This window comes from Orcinus orca, chromosome 11 (assembly GCF_937001465.1).
Source record: "Orcinus orca chromosome 11, mOrcOrc1.1, whole genome shotgun sequence".
Lineage (NCBI taxonomy): Eukaryota > Metazoa > Chordata > Mammalia > Artiodactyla > Delphinidae > Orcinus > Orcinus orca.
The window spans coordinates 56,205,016-56,221,983 of NC_064569.1; the positions used below are offsets into that span (position 1 = coordinate 56,205,016).

General features: G+C 39.7%; 1 protein-coding gene across 1 annotated transcript in view; it reads left to right on the forward strand.

Moving 5' to 3' along the window:
- Positions 1-16,968, forward strand: part of MYRFL (myelin regulatory factor like) — a 115,779-nt gene that overhangs the window by 87,695 nt on the left and 11,116 nt on the right. Inside the window, exons 14-19 of the mRNA XM_012537447.3 lie at positions 6,097-6,260; positions 6,889-6,952; positions 11,553-11,638; positions 14,177-14,251; positions 14,335-14,387; positions 14,509-14,688. Coding sequence (XP_012392901.1) covers positions 6,097-6,260; positions 6,889-6,952; positions 11,553-11,638; positions 14,177-14,251; positions 14,335-14,387; positions 14,509-14,688 — 622 coding nt within the window. The remainder of the gene's footprint in view (positions 1-6,096; positions 6,261-6,888; positions 6,953-11,552; positions 11,639-14,176; positions 14,252-14,334; positions 14,388-14,508; positions 14,689-16,968) is intronic.

Sequence of the window (16,968 nt, forward strand, 5' to 3'; positions counted from 1 at the left end):
CACCCCAAAGCAAGTCTTTTAAACAGTGGGTGAAGATTCTCATGTGATTTGAAGCAGTTGCCACTGCCCCCAAACCCAATCTCATGAGCAATTTTTGGTGGCAAGCTGGTTTAATCATTTTTACATCACAATTATAAAGCTACATTTTAGTTGAGGTAGTGGATTCCATCTGAAATGGTTAATAATAACTGGACAGAGTTGATTAATTAAATTAGATTCAATTATAAAATAGTTCTTAACCAACACTGGGTGTCAGATGGGGAAGCTTTTCAAAATGCCCCAGCCTTATGCCCTTCTCTGTCCTAACGAATACGAACCTCTATCTGCGAGTTGGACACTTAGAAAAAGGTCCTGAGGCATCTAGGTGCACATTCGTGGTTAAAATGAACCCATGGAGACCTCACCACTTGCATTGAAAAGGTTATTTTCAGAAAACTCTAGATTATGTTTTTGAACATATTTGTACTGACTTTACTGTGATGATAGAGGACAAGAAATCAGAAGTCTTTTAATAAGAAGCAATCCCAATAACATGTCCTAGAAATTAATTTTTTTGGTAACCTCCGATTGGATCCATAAAGTCAGGGCCATCATTACTATCAGGAAGGTAGTAGTAAATTCCCTCTCCACCTCTATTTCCTCTTAGATAGGAAAACACATGAATTATCTTCATTCCCGTTGAATCTACTGGGAAGATGTATGGTGTTGTCATATTTGAGTTGCAGAAATCAGAGCTGGCTTTTCATCATTATTGACACATAACTGGACAATTGCAGCGATCGCTTCTATGCCATTAGCAGCATTAAAAGTCCTGTGGGGAGACATGGCAGAAAGAACTGACTGTGGTTTAGAGGGGACATTAATATCATTCTCCACTGTCTGCTTTGGTTTGAGCTAAATCACAAATTACTGTATCAAGCAAACATTTTTTTAAAAGAGGGAGGAAAAAAGGGAGCCAGTTGCCAAGAGAAATTAAAAATATTATTAGGTATGGTAGTGCCAGTGAGGATGGAGAGAAGTAGGTAGATCCAGGAGATTTAGGATGTTGAACTGACAGCACTGTGTGACGGATTTCCTGTGGGGGAAGGAGTCAGAGATGATGGCTGGGAAGCTGTGCTGGACTGCTGGGTGGACATCGACTGACCATGTGACCGACTCTAAATATTACAGTTAAAATTCTACTATAAGGCTTTCTACTAAACACAGTAAATAGTCATATGACATTTACTATGATTTACAACCATAGAAAGTCATTCTTATCTTCATGATTTCTGCCTTATTTTTATAAAACAAATTTAGAAGGAAAATCTATACCAGAATTAGAAAATTTAGAACAGCTTGTGTCAAGAGATTTTTTTTTTTGCTTTGTTTTTGTTTTGTGATTTATTTATTTTTTAACTTTCTTTTTTTTTTTTTTTTTTTGCTGTATGCGGGCCTCTCACTGCTGTGGCCTCTCCTGTTGCAGAGCACAGGCTCCAGACGCGCAGGCTCAGCGGCCATGGCTCACAGGCCCAGCCACTCCGCGGCATGTGGGATCTTCCCCGAACGGGGCACAAACCCACGTCCTCTGCATCGGCAGGTGGACTCTCAACCACTGCGCCACCAGGGAAGCCCTTATTTTTTAACATTTTTAATGAAAAATTTCAAACATATACAAAATAAGAGAGAATAGTAATGAAACACATTTATACATTTCACTCAGATTCCAGTTATTAATTCACGTCCAATCTTGTTTTATTTAAATAAACTCTCCTCCCATACCGCTACATTTTTTTAGCTTTGTTGAGATAAAATTGACATACAGCACAGGGTAAGTTTAAGGTGTACAACGTCATGATTTGATAAACTTATGTATTGCAAAATGAGTACCACAATAAGGTTAGTTGACATACACATCACTTCATATAATTACATTTTGTGTGTGTGTGTGGTGAGAACATTTAAGATTTACTTTCTTACCAACTTTCAAGTATATAATATAGTATTGTTAATTATAGTCACAATGCTGCACATTAGATCCCCAGAATTTATTCATCCTAAACTGAGTTTGTACATTTTGACCAACATTCCCTCATTTCCCCCACTATCTCAACCTTTGGCAACCACCAATCTATTCTGTTTCCACATATAAGTGATGTTATACAGTACTTATATTTCTGTGTCTCACTTACTTCACTTAGTATGACTCCTTCGAGGTCCATCCATGTTTTCACAAATGGCAAAATGTCCTTCATTATCATAGCTGAATAATACATATGTATATACACACACACACACACACACACACACACACACACTTTCTTCATCCATCCACTGATGGACACTTAGGTTGTTTCCATATCTTGGTTATTGTGAATAATGCTGTAATGAACATGGGGGTGCAGATATTTCTTTGAGATAGTGATATCATTTCCTTTGGACATATACCCAGATATGGGATTGCTGGATCATATTCATATGGTAGTTCTATTTTTAACTTTTGTATAACTTCCAAGCTGTTTGCCATGGTGCCTATGCCAATTTACATTCCCACCAACAGAAGGATTCCCTTTTTTCCAGATCCTTGTTCTCTCTTGTCTTTTTGATAATAGCCATCCTAACAGGTGTGAGGTGATATCTCATTGTGGTTTTTATTTGCATTTCCCTGATGATTAGTAATGTTGAGTGTCTTTTCTTGTACATGTTGCCCATTTGTATGTCTTCTTTGGAAAAATATTTATTCAGGTTTTCTGCCCATTTTTAAACTGGAATATTTGTTTATTGCTATTGAGTTGTATGTATTCCTTATATATTTTGAATATTAAACCCTTATCAGGTATATATGGCTTGCAAGTATTTTCTCCCATTCAGTAGATTGCCTTTTAATTTTGTTGGTTATTTCGTTTGCTACACAGAAGTTTTGGTTTGATGTAGTCCCACTTTTGTTTGTTTTGTTTGTTTGTTTGCTTTTGTGGATTGTACTTTTGGTCTTGTCCAAAATATGGTTGCCAAGACAAGGAGATTTTTCCCTGTTTTCTTCTAGTAGTTTTACAATTTTACGTTTTACATTTAAGTCTTTAACACATTTTGAGTTAATTTTTGTAAGTGGTGTAAGATAGAGGTCCAATTTCTTTTGCATGTGAATATCAGATTTTCCCAACACCATTTATTGAGGAAACTATCTTTTCCCCATTGAGTATTCTTGACTTCCTTGTCAAATATTAATTGACCGTATGTGTATGTTTATTTCTGGGCTCTCAGTTTTGTTCCATTGGTCTATGTATCTATTTTTATGCCAGTACCATACTGTTTTGATTATGATAGCTGCTTTGTATTATAGTTTGAAATCAGGAAGTGTGATGCCTCCAGCCTTGTTATTTCTCAGAATTGCTTTGAATATTTGGGATCTTTTGTTGTTCTGTACCAATTTTATGATTAGTTTTTCTAGTTCTGTGAAAAATGCCATTGGAATTTTGACGGGGATTGCATTGGATCTATAGATGGCTTTGAGTAGGATGGACGTGCTAACAATGTTAATTCTTCCAATCCAAGAGCACAGGATATTTTTCCATTTATTTGTGTCTTCATCATTTCTTTCACCAATGTCTAATAATTTTCAGTGTACAGATATTTCACCTCATTGGTTAAATTTATCCCTAAGTATTTTTGTTTTTAATGCTATTGTAAATGGGATTCTTTATTTCTTTTTCAAATTGTTCATTATTAGTGTATGGAAACTAGCTTATTTCTGTAAGTTGATTTTTCATCCTACAACTTTACTGAATTCACTTATTAGTTCTATTTTTTGATGGAGTCTTTAGGATTTTCTGTATCCAAGATATCATCTTCAACAGAAACAGTCTTACTTTTTCATTCCCAAATTGGATGCCTTTTATTTCTTTTTATTGTCTAGTTGCTCTGTCTAGGACTTCCAGTACTGTGCTGAATAGAAACAGGGAGAGTGGGCATGTCTTGTCTTGTTCTTGACCTTAGAGGAAGAGCTTTCAGCTTTTCATCATTAAGTGTACATGTTAGCTGTGGTCTTGTCATATATGGCTTCTATTATGTTGAGGTATATTTTATCTAGACGTAATTTGTTGAGAGTTTTCATCATGAAAGGATGTTGAATTTTGTCAAAATCTTTTTCTCCATCTATTGAAATGACCATATAAGTTTTATCCTTCATTTTGTTAGTGGAGTGTATCACATTGATTGATTTGCATATATTGAACCATTCTTTTATCCCAGGAATAAATCCATCTTGATCATGACATATGATTCTTTTAATGTATTGTTGAATTCAGTTTGCTAATATTTTGTTGAAGACTTTTGCATGTATGTTCATCAGGGATATTGACCTTGACCTGTAATTGTCTCTTCTTGTAGTGTTCTTATCTTGCCTTGGTATTAGGGTAATGATGGCCTTTTAAAATGAGTTTGTAGTGGATGGAGTTTCCATTTTTTGGAGGAGTTTGAGAAAGATTTTTATTAATTCTTCTTTAAATGATCATCTTATTGTTTTCTAGCTGTTTTGTAGTTCATTTGTTCTTTTCTTCCTTTGCTGTCTTCGTTTGTGAATCAATGATTTTTGTAGTGTTATGCTTTGATTCTCTTCTCTTTACCTTTTGTGTATCTACTGTAGGTTTTGCTTTGTGATTACCATGAGGCTTACATAAAATATTTTATAGATTTAACAGTCTATTTTAGGCCAATAATAATTTAACTTTGATCACATACAAAACTCTTCCCTTTTACTCCCCCCCCACCCCATGTTTTATGCTTTTGGTGTCATAATTTACCTCTTTTTATGTGTGTACCATTAACAGATTATTGAAGCTATAGTTATTTTTAATACTTTTGTCCTTTAACCTTTATGCTAGAGTTAAGTGATTTATATACCATTATATAATGGTATTAGAGTATTCTTAAACTGACTATATACTTACCTTTACCAGTGTGTTTTATACCAGTGTGTATGCCTTTAAACTCTATGAACTAAGCCTTAAATCTATAACATTCAGCTTCTGAATCCTTTCCAAGTGGTTGCTTTACAGTGTTTGAAACCCAGAAAACTTCGGTTTGCATGATGAGAATCTCAAAGACACACAGCTCTGAGTTTGATCCCCAGCCACAAAACAGTCTTTCTATTTTGGCCTTGAGCTCATCACTTTACAACAGTGGACCAGCCTCTATGAGCCCCAAAGAGCGCCATGACATTCTAAACTTGTAAACACAGAGGGGTGGGGAAGAGGAGTGGTTATGGGATTGGGGTGTGAGTTGATGAGAGCTTTCCAGGATTTTTGTATGGCTAAGAAACAGACACACATGTTCCCAAAACAACTGACGTGTGTGGGTGGGGGAAGGGGTGTCTGGATCCCTGTGGTTTTGGTTGATCTCTCCTTTCTTGCTCTTTCTGACATGTCAGTAACTTTCTTTGAATAGGAAGAATTAAGTGCTGTTGTTTTAAATTTTGTTTAAGCTAAAATGTAAACTGCATGTAATAGCTTATGGGATATTAAGACAGAAATCAACATCTCAAGAATCATCCTCTCATTTATAAATGAAGAAACTGAAGCTCAGAGAAGTTGTTACATTTTACTCAGGATCTCACATCTAGCAGGTGGCAGAACTCAGAGAAAAGCCCAGGTCTTCTTTCCTCCCTCCTTCACCTGAGCAATTTGATGCACATTTTACCAGGGAGAACTGAAGTCATTCCTTCTGATTTAGTGATGCAAACACAAATCAACATTCAGAAGCCTGTTCTGACTTTCTTTACATGAGTTTTAAATAGAGCATAATGGCCACTGAAAATAAATCTTTGGATTGGAAACTTGACAGTGTCCTTCAGCTCTGTTCTCTCTCTTGGAATACAAGGACATATTTCCATTTTATTGCAAATTGAACATAAGCAGTTTTACTACATAGCCAGAAGTTTGGCAAGACCACTTTAAATTTCAAGCCTCCAGATTTATCTTGAATGAACTTGAGGCTGGGTGTGTGTGTGTGTGTGTGTGTATGTAGCCGTTTTCAATGGAGTTTTCCAGCTGTCTTTGGATGGGCCATGGACAGTTGTCTAGTGGTCTCAAACTGTATGTGCTCTGAATTTTTCATTTTTAGGACCAGATCTTTATGGAAAATGTGGGTGCAGTGAAGCAGCTTTGCAAACTAACCAACAACCTTGAAGAAAGAATAGAAGAGTTAGAAATATGGAACAGAAGGCTGGCCAGGCTGAAGCGGCTCAGTAGTTGGAAGTCCTCTGCCAGTGAAGTGAGCTCAATCAGGTACTTCCAGGATTGCCATAGAAATCTGGAGAAAGGAGAGAATGGGGTCTTTCCATAACTAGATCACTCTGAATGGTCTGTTCTACCAAGCAGCAACCATTACTTTCTTTTAATTAAGTCCCTATTCTTCTTTCAGAATGTTTTGGAACACAGTTGTTTTATGTGATAATTTTCTTACTTTTTCTGTTGCTGCTTTTAAAATAAAACAAAATATAATGCATCTGTTTAAGAGTAGTGATTATAGGAAGTGCTACATTTTAACAAAAGGGTGGCCTTTCCTTTAAGGAGGAAAGGTGGCCATTTCTAAATTTAGAGAACCATGTTTGGTCCTCAGGGAAAAAACTTTTATTCTATTTTTTTTATTACTTAAGGAGGCACGTGCACATTTTCTGGGATATATTTTGAGAAAAAGGGAAATGTAACTTTTAATGCATTTATTTATACTTACTAAGTTTCTTGTACACAAAAAGAACTCTCAATTGCCTCGACTCTTCCTTTTTTAAATTACCACTGAATAATAATAATAAAAAAAAGCATACTGCTGTGTTAGTGACAGTCTGGGCCTTTGTCATATAACTCTTGGAGAGGCAGCTGAATCAAAACTAATTTTCTCTTTCTCTTTTTAAAGCAAATGTAGCAGAGCTCTTAGTGCATCTTCTCCAAAAAGGACCATTCCCAAAAAAACCAGCAAGGTAAATAGACTTAAATTTATAATGAACAGAGGTGATATTTTCTATTCAAATAGTCTTTAGAAAAATTGATCAGGAATTTTTTTCTTCATTTATTTGTCGATGGGTTCCCTAGGCATCCTTATGCACTTAAGGCATTTAAATATTATCCTTTTAATAGATATTAACTGGTTTTTCAAAGAGGAGTTTAGAGATATGAGTATAGAACCTGTTCATTTCAGAAATATTGTTCTGCCGCTTTTTGAGTGTATAGTCCCCATCAGGTGAAATTCATCAGCAGATGACTCTGGGCTGCAAGATCTGTGTGGATGCCTTGACTCAACTCAGGCCCTTATCTTTGTCTCCAGAAGATCTCAAAGGGATGTCAGTTAATCCACAAATCCCTCTTTTCCCTTTGATATTTAGTACCATATATGCAAATGGAGACTAGGTGTTCACTTGCTTGCAAAGGATAAAATGTGAAAGCTATATTAATGAATAGAGCATTTCATCAAACAGGATAACATTTACATTAAAGGTGAAGGTTAATCATTTATTAACTTAGAGGACACCCTCTCCATTGCAGAGAAGTGTCAGTGAGGGAGAAGCTGCAATACTGTCTTCCTAGCTGCCATTCATAGATAGCTGTGAACCTCAGCTCACTCCCTCAGATCCACTAGTTTTCCAAAGGTGGCCTTTCCTGGAGGACGGTATTTATGACTTTAACCTATATCCTGTTACGGGCTGACCTGATGTTTGGGCCATTGTCCCAATTTACTCTCTACTCCTCATGTTGTACATCACTGAACTATTCTAAGAGGGTTTAGAAAGTTGAATATTCTACTAAAAACTACTAAAATGTTATGCTGTGGACAAGCTTCTTACTATACCAATAGGCATAAATACATGGATAAATGTATATGTAGAAGTGTTTTGGGGCAAGTTTACTTAATTGCATTGGGAAACAGATAATAATAATGTCTACCTTACAAAGAGTATTGATAGGATTAAATGAGCGAAAGCCCTTAGCACAATGCCCAGCACATAGCAGGTTGCTCAATAAACACAAAATACTAAAAATATTGTGTAGGGAAGGTGCTCTTTGTACTAAGGGGATAGAGGGAATTCTATCTACATCCATGGAGGCCCTGATTGGTACAATTCAGTTCCTGTGCAACCTCTGTAGTGCCCATCTTGCACACAAAGAATCTTTATTTTGCAGTTTTCTCAGAATATTAACTAGAACATACGGTCCATGAGAACAGGCTCTGTGTCAGCCTTCCTCATTCTGTGTCCCCAGGGACAGACACAGAGCAGGTACTCAAGAAATATTTGTCAAATGAATGAATGAATGGAGAGCCCAGTCTGAAAATATTCCCTGAAGGCTCACAATCTAAATTTAAAGCATTAAGAGATTCAGTGTCTTGGGTGTATGGGTGGTGGGGGAGTTGGGGTGTGGACACAGGCTCAGGAACTTATATGGACATCCAGACATTAAAGAGCACCCATTCAATTCAGAGACTTCATGCAGTCACTGTCCTACGCCCCTGTGCATGCAAAAGTTAGTAAGATGTGGCCCCTTCTAAAGAATTTTCAGGTAGCCAGGGAAGATCAGAAGAGAAAACAAAGAACAGTTGTACCCGGATGTGATAAATATTGCAGAGGCTCAGAGCACCATGGGAGTATCATGGGACCCGGGCCTTCAAGGGGGGGCGTAAGCTTTGGCTAGAAAGTAGCAGGTGCTGCTGGAGAGGTTTCAGATGGAATGGCACAAGCCAAGGTCTGGGAGCTGGCACCAGCTTCCTTGAAGGACTAGGTGGGAGTTTGTTAGGGAGGAGAGTCGAAGTTAAGGCTGAAAATATGTTAGGCTGTTTCTGGATCACCAGTTAAGGAGTTCATTTGGCAGCCATGAAGACTTTTTGAATAATAACAATAATATCTAAGTTGTATAGTGCATCCTTTCTTTACAGACAGAAAACGGAGGCAGCATGGCATTGGGGTTAAGAGCACAGATTCCGGAACCAAGTGTTTTTTGGTTCAAATCCTGGCTCTGTGACTTACTAGCAGTGTGATCTTGAGTAAGGAACTTAGCCTTCCTGGGACTCATGTTTCCACATCTCTAAAATAGGGATGATAACAGTACTTGCCTTATAGAGTAGTTGAGGATTACTGTGAGGTTAAATAAATTAGCATACATAAAGCACTCAAGAGTGTGTGGCACATTAAGTGCTATGTAAGTGTCCACCGCTATTTAGTATTTTCAAACCCACTGTTTCAGTGGTTCTCATACTTTGGCATGTATCAGTCTTCCAGGGAGCTTGATAAAATACAGGAATGGTGGTGTTTTGCTCTCCCTGTACTGTCTTTCTAGGAGGTTTTGGCTATTTCTCCGAGGTTAACTTGCCCTTGCCATACACCAACCCCCTAGGTAACCTTTATTCCTCAAAGCCTCCAAGATCCTTGGAGCATTGAAACACAAGTGTATGGGTGGAGAGTGGTCCTCCTGGGTTGAGTGGGGGCATTAATGAGCAAAGTATGAGCAGTTGGTGGGCTCTACCTGATGGTGAGAAGCCTGGCTGGGCCAATGCTGGCCAAGATGATGCTCATTCTGGAGGAAGATTAAGGTCTCATCCAGTCCAAACGGTTCCTCTCCTTTCCTTCTCTTTCTTTACTTCCAAGAGGTAGGTGGGTGATTCCTGCTGTGTGTTGATGATTGGGGCGAGGTGAGAAAGACCTCAGGGTTCGAGTAAAAATTCAGAGTATGTGGAGAAGGGAGAGAGGGAAGGAACACAGGCTTCTTCTGAGAGCCCGCCTCCCCCCACAATTCAGGGTATTATGAAAATTAGTAACATAGAGGTCAAATGGATCATACTGAATAAATGATGTATCATCTCAATGAGTACGTTTATTTTTAAATTTATTTATTTATTTATTGTTTTAATCGGGGTATAGTTGTCTTACAATGTTGTGTTAGTTTCTACTGTACAGTGAAGTGCAGTTTCCTGTGCTATACAGCAGGTTCTTATTAGTTATCTATTCTAAACATATTAGCAAACACAGATACTTTTCATTATCTCACTTCTTACAGATTCACAGCCCCCCAACTCACGCTACATGGAAACCTATTGAATCAGAATTTTTCAGGGCATTTAGATTTTTTAACAAACTCCATAGTAATTCTCATGCAGACTTGAACTTGAGAAACATTTCTCTCTTAATCAGGTCCACCCAATAACTCTGAAAGGTAGGCAGGTATGATTTTATCTTTCCTATTTTATTGATGAGGAAAATGAGGATCAATGACACTTAGATGACTTGTTCAGGGCTTGACTCCAGGTCTGACCCCAGGTCTTAGGCCATTTTCCTATACAAGGTCAAAGGCTTTTGAGCAAAAGCATGGAGACTTAAAATAATCTGGCAGCTTTGGGGAGTAGGTTGGAAGGGGAAGCTCTTATTCTGAGATTAATACTATTTAATTCTAATCAATTCAGCAAATTTCATTGCATTGAGTTCTTTCTTTGCATAGCACACTATTAGGATGTCCTCAAAACCGTTCCAGTGGGATGTAGGAATGGTATAAACCATCCACTTCTTGGTATTCAAAGTGGCTTCCTACTGCACTTATGGATGACTCAGTTATGATAACCCTAAAATTTGGGTACTTGTTAAAAAGCGTGTGGTTAATTCCGCCCCCCCGACCCCCGATATTACATTGAAGAACATTTTCTTTATGCAGATAACCTGCCCAAGAAATTCAAAGACCAATTTTAAACTATTTCTTAACTACCACCATCCTCCAATTCCCTTCCAATCCTGTACCCGCAGAAGGAAGCAAACATAATACTCTGTATTGCATTAGTAGGAAACTCATATTTAAGGAGCATCATATTTAACTGGGCAGAAAGCCTCTCGTATCTCCAGCGAGATTCCTCACCAGTTGCACAGCTGTCTCTCCTATGGTTCTTGGCTCATTCCTTATGTGCAAGTTTTTAATGCCAGTACCAGTCCTAAAGGTTTGTCTCACTCACTTCCTAGAGAGTGTAATTTACTTATTTTCATATCCCCCTATAACGTTGCTCATAGTAGTGCTTAATGAATATTTGTTGAATGGATATAAGAATAAATAAGACATAGGCCCAGAACAGTCCTCAAAAATAGGTGGCAGCATTGGAAAAAACTGTATATGATTTAAGGAGTAATTAATAGTATTTCATGCCACAAAAATCTTTCCTACAATTTGTCATGCTGCCTGAAGTTCTTCCATTGGGATTTATTCTATTATGTCTTGAAGACTTTTTGATTTTCAAAAGTATCCTATTAAAAGAAATGGACCTCTGGGTTCTGACAGTATATTGTCTGGTAGGTCTTCTCTCATAAAACTTCAAGAAAAAGCACTAATGAATGGCACAGACAGTTGTCCTGCAGGGAAGAGAGAGTGTAGCCTGGAGTGCCAAGAAAAGGGAAGAACTTGGCTTTGAAAGGACTTTGTTTTCAGAGGCAGAGGGGAGGAGGGAGATGTAGGCTGAAGGGAGCAGCGAAGATCCCCTGGGGAGTGAGTCTTCAGGCATCCTTCTCAAAGTTGGCATCACTGATTTTTCATTTCTCATTGCTGAATTTTTTATAGGTTTCTTTTTCAGGAAAAAAACAGTCGTGTCCCAGTTGGGTTTTCCAGACCTTGGTTATAACTCTCATTGCTGTGATGGCATTTTGGTAAGAAAAACATCAGTGTTGTGCTATGTCAAGCTCTTTTTCTCTTCCCATCTCCCTTTTCTCACACATGAACTGGGGACTGACTTTCTATTTACTTTGAAGACAAGGAGCCCTTTAAACCAGACATTGGCCTTTGATTTAGCTTAGAGATACAGGAGCCCTTTATAAACTCATACTTTGAAGAAAAGAAGCACAGGCTTTCTGCTCTTAAATATGAGATAAAGGATGATCTTTTTTTTAATCAACTGATATTTCTTACCAGCTCCCTGTGCCTTTCGTGTGTGTGTGTGTATCTTTTTTAGCCTTGCAAATAACTTTCTCAAAATCTTTGCTCTCCTTCCTATCTACTTACTTAGGCGAAAAGAGTGAGTAGGTAATCAGGTACAATCCACTCTCCCATGGATATTCATATTATTAGAATTCTTCTGGATTTTATACCAAAAGAGACTGAGATTACCCCAAGATATGCAATATGATGAAATGGTAGCCAAATGTACTAAGCAGTTAAAGCAAATACATTTGCTATGCAAGCATCACGTGCCTTTTGACTGCCATCCCTCCTTCGCAGGGAGGAGGGGTCATCCTTTACTGGGATGAGGGGTCTTTATCAGGTCTCTGGTCTTCAGGCTCGTGCTGCTGCTATGATGGCTCCTCAGCCTTTGAGCCCTGGTCATCTTTCCTGTGTCCTCCTCGCCTTCTTGTTTTCGGTCTGTTTACATGGTGGAAGGGGTATTTATCTATCCCTCCAAAAATGCTTTGTTAGCGTGGAAAAGGACTAGCTTCTGGGCCTTGTCTCAGAGGAGACAATTATCCTCAGAGGCTAAGTAAGGGATGGTCCCAAGGATGCTTCCAGTTTCTTGATCCAAAGCAGCTTCTCAGTTATAGGAGACATTGTGGGTCTCTCTGTACCCTTCTCTCCCCTCAGCATTTTAACTTTTCACTTGCTACTGCCCACTGCAGGAAGCATCCCCAAGTATTTGACACCACTACATAGAATTCCCAGTAGAAGCTGGTGTACTTTTCTCACTCTCCTAAGTGAACTTGTCTTCTTCTGGGATTCCCAACTCAGGAGAGTGTGAGCATCTACTTTTCACAGACATGCTTAACATCCTCTAGAGACACAGATTCCCATGAAAATCCAATGCAAAGCTTATAGGAAGTCTAATTTTGATATGAAGAGACTGCTTTTTAAATGTGCTTATCAGATCGTACAAATTCCAATGTTGTTGACCTCTAAGACCAGAAATGGGAGGTATTGGGCTTCTTGTCTTGTTTCCAGCCTGTGGTGTACCTGAGAAGGGTCAAAACCCTAAAGAAAGAAGCAGATGTCTATTTCATTCTATGATCCTAGAAGTTGCCCAGGCCATGCAATGATGCAGATGGTAAACAAATCAGAAAGAGTATTTAAGGATTAGTAATAGGGAGATAGAAAATGGGGAATGTGGGAGAACAAAGTCAGGGAGACTGGACCACAGCAAGTAGTTGCCAGGGCGACGCCACAAATTCTGTCTAACGGCATCTTTGGAGCTCAGCACCACGTTTCCCAGGCAGGGCTCTGCCCACTGGGCAGTAACCAGCTGCTGCTGAGAACACTCTGGGGATCCTTTCTTCATGAGCAGAATTCAAATGTGTGGCACATTTCTTTGTGTATATTTAATGATGGTAAATCCACGACCTTTGGTGGGGAAAGATATCAATACTAATGAGGAGTTGAGTCTAGAGAACCAGATGTGACATCAAGCCGGCAAGAGGTCACGTAAGGTCCCCTGTGTCAGGCCCAGCACACGGCGGGATTGTAGAGAGAGTTCTAGAGACACCCTCGAAAGAGGAGAATGCTGAGTGTTTGGATGTGTGAGCAATATTGGGAAGAGCTTCCCAAAGCTCAGGACCTTTAAGGTAAGCTTCCTTTTGGCTATATAAGTGCTGATAATTGGGGGGAAAGATACACTCATTATTTTGAAGTCATGTAGTGTGGAAATAGATGCTTTATTGTACTTTTTTCCTTCCTTTGTCCAATTTGGTGTATTGTGCTCTGAAAAGACAGGCAGCAGGAAGATGTCAGAAGCGGCCAAAGGGTTTGGCACCTACTGCTGACTAAACCTGTGTGGCCTTTCATTTCCCAACACCACAGTGTGGATGCCCTCCACCAGGGGGATATGAACTTTGCTCTGAGTTTTTCCTGCAAGGAGCAGAGGGCTGCCTCCAGTGATTTACATGCTTCCTCTTGTAATCTTCCACTAGTGACAGACGTTTCTGAGACAGCTTGCCAGGGCCAGGGGGCTGCTTTGTGGAAAAATCCGTCAGCCCGGAGTAGCCAGGGAGCCTCTGAGCTCCGGGAAGATTGGGGGCTTTTTCTCACCAGGGCTGAGAGGCAGAACTGTGCTGGCTTCCATGGCGCTTCTGTCAGCCCTGGCCGCCTGCCCCCTCCTCTCCCATCTGTGTGGCCTGGGAGAGGACATCTCTGGCCAGCTGGTTGTGTGAGATATATCTGGAATCAAATCTGCCACATAACTCTTTCTTTCTTTTTTTTTTTAACAGTGGCTTGACAATAGTCTCCCTTTACATACTTAGCTTAAAAGATCAAGACCAATGTACCCCAAGTCTCCCTTTGAGGTGAGAGTTCCAGTCTTGTTTTCCTTTGGGGAGAAGGATTCTTGAAGGCCTCTTTCATTAATTATTTTGTTCTCCTCCTCCAGCAACCTCACCAGCTCCCAGGATCCGGCTCTGCCACCCACAGCTTCCCCCTTGGGTAAGATCGTCACATTCCTCACCCTCAAACCCAGCCTGGGTTTCATGTGAATTGTCAAGAGAAGAACCAGCCTTTCAGGTTAACCTTGTCACTCTCCTCCCCTCTGTCCAATGCCTTGCAGCACCTAATACATCTCTGGCAACCACACAACCCCCCTTCCAAGTACCAGAGATCACTTTCTGTGAGATCCTGCCATGTCAGGAGACTTACTGCTGTCCCAACTGGGGAACAAGAAGAGTCCTCTCAAGCCCTGTGCAAAGACAGCCCAAGGAGAAGGAGCCCCATCAGAGGCCATGGGCAGGTAAAGAATGTTCAAAGAGTAACAACTAGTGCTTTGAACCTGAGGTTTTTCCCTCCTCACTATTTACTTGGATAGTCTGTTAATGGTTCCACTCTTCTATTTGGGGTGGCAAGATCTTTGAAAACACAAATACACAAACTTGTAATCACTTGCAATATTGAGTTCCCCACCCAGGGATGAAATTTTGGTTGATTCAAGTGAAAGGGTCTCATTTGTTCACTGCCAACCAAGATAGTAATAGTAGCACAAGAGAAGTAATTATGTGAAGACGGGTAGATCTTTTGGCTCACTTAGAACTTATAAAATGATGTGGCATCTGGGCTCTCTGCCCAAACCAAGCAGGGCAAAATGTAAAAGGCTATGAAGATTCCGATGAGTTCAGGGTAAGCTTTAAGTCCCTGAAAAAGGCTTCCACTTTCAGATTATCTTCTTCCTCCTCCTTGGGACACACACACACACACACACACAGACACACACACACAGACACACACACACACACACACACACACACACACACACACACACACACACGCTCTCGCGCTCTCTCTCTCTCTCACACACACACACACACACACACAGACACACACACACACTGATGCTCTTTAAGTAACAGAATTTTCATGTTAAAAAAATTGGGACTTCCCTGGCGGTCCAGTGGTTAGGACTCTGTGCTTCCACTGAAGGGGGCACGGGTTTGATCCCTGGTCTGGGAACTAAGATCCCACATGCCGCGTGGCCAAAAAAATAAATAAATAAATAAATTATGGAAACTTGATCAAGGACTAAAAGTGTAATTATGTCTGTAAGATCAAATACTATACATCCCAGTGTATACTAAGTTATTGTTTCTAGAAATCTCCTCTGTATACACACATTTTAACAAGTGTCTAAAATAATGATGATGATGATGCTAATAATAACAGTACATACATATCAGTGTGACTTATCAGTTAAGATGCTGTGGTAACAACAACTCCCAAATCACTGTGGCTTAATGTGACAAACATTTATTTGACTCTCTCTATATGTCAAATGTCGATCAAAAGAGGGATCTTGTTCATCACGCCATTCAGGACTCAGCTGATAGAGACTCCTTCTCAGTACGTATTTCCACAGCCTCTATAGAGGTGGTAAAAGAATGGGGCAAATTGTGCACTGGCTCTTACAGCTTCCATGTGGGTGTAACACAAGTCACTTCTGCTTACATGTTACTGGCCAAAGCAAGTGACATTGGTCATGTCTAATTTAAAAACAGTTGGTGAAGTGCAGACCTAACACATGCCTGGAAGAAGATGAGCCAGAATATTTTTGAGTAGACCTAATGACTAATGACATGTAGACTATGGTCAGTGGTTGAAGTTTGGGGGCAGAAGTGTAATTTCCTTTGATATTATTTCATATTCGAGGCTTGAATAAATAACTTCTACAAATCATCACCATCATCAGTAACACCACATAATGACGTATTACTACTGTATGCAAGGCACTGTCATAAGTAGGCTACACGAGTAAGTCCTTTAGTCCTCACAAGCTTGAAAGATAGATAGGCACTGTTATTATCCCCTTTTTTTTCCAGTGAGGAAGCTAAGGCACAGAGAGTTTTCCCCTGCACCTATAGGAGGCAATGCTTGTAGTGTTTTTCTCATGAAAGCAATTTTTCATTGAACTTGGGAACAGATGCATCACTATAGAGTGAGGATAAAAGTTCAATGTGAAGGAAGAAATTTTCAGTTTCGGAGATCATATCCTCAATAGTTTTAAATATGGAAAAATCCATTACTGTCTCAGAAATGCCCCAGAACCTCCCTTCCCTTTTTAAAGCACGTGGAACCTTGTGGCTGGTAACCCTTTTCCTCACCTTGGGAGTCCACCTTGAGGATACTGGGTGTCATTTTCTGAGAGCAGTGCTCACATGAGACCATCTGACCCCTGTGAGGTGGATAACAATGAATCCTGAACAGGAAGAGGTTGGGAACTGGCCCAATCTTCATTTTCAGAAAGTTTTTTGACCCTTGAGCAAATTCACTCCTATAGCAACCAGCTCTTCACATCAAGGGGATATTGGGAAGAGTAGCCCTTATCAAACCACATGAAGGTTTATTGCCATCTTCTCTGGGACAATGAGTGTCTGCTCATCTTCTGTTTCCATAACGATGAGAGACACTGAAGAGACTCCTAAGAAAGAAGATTTGCTCCAAGGTGTCTGGCTGTGTCCTCCTAGACACAACTATCATCAGCTTCTCTGGCTAAAAACGGAGTTTAAATTCTGCTTTATCAGGC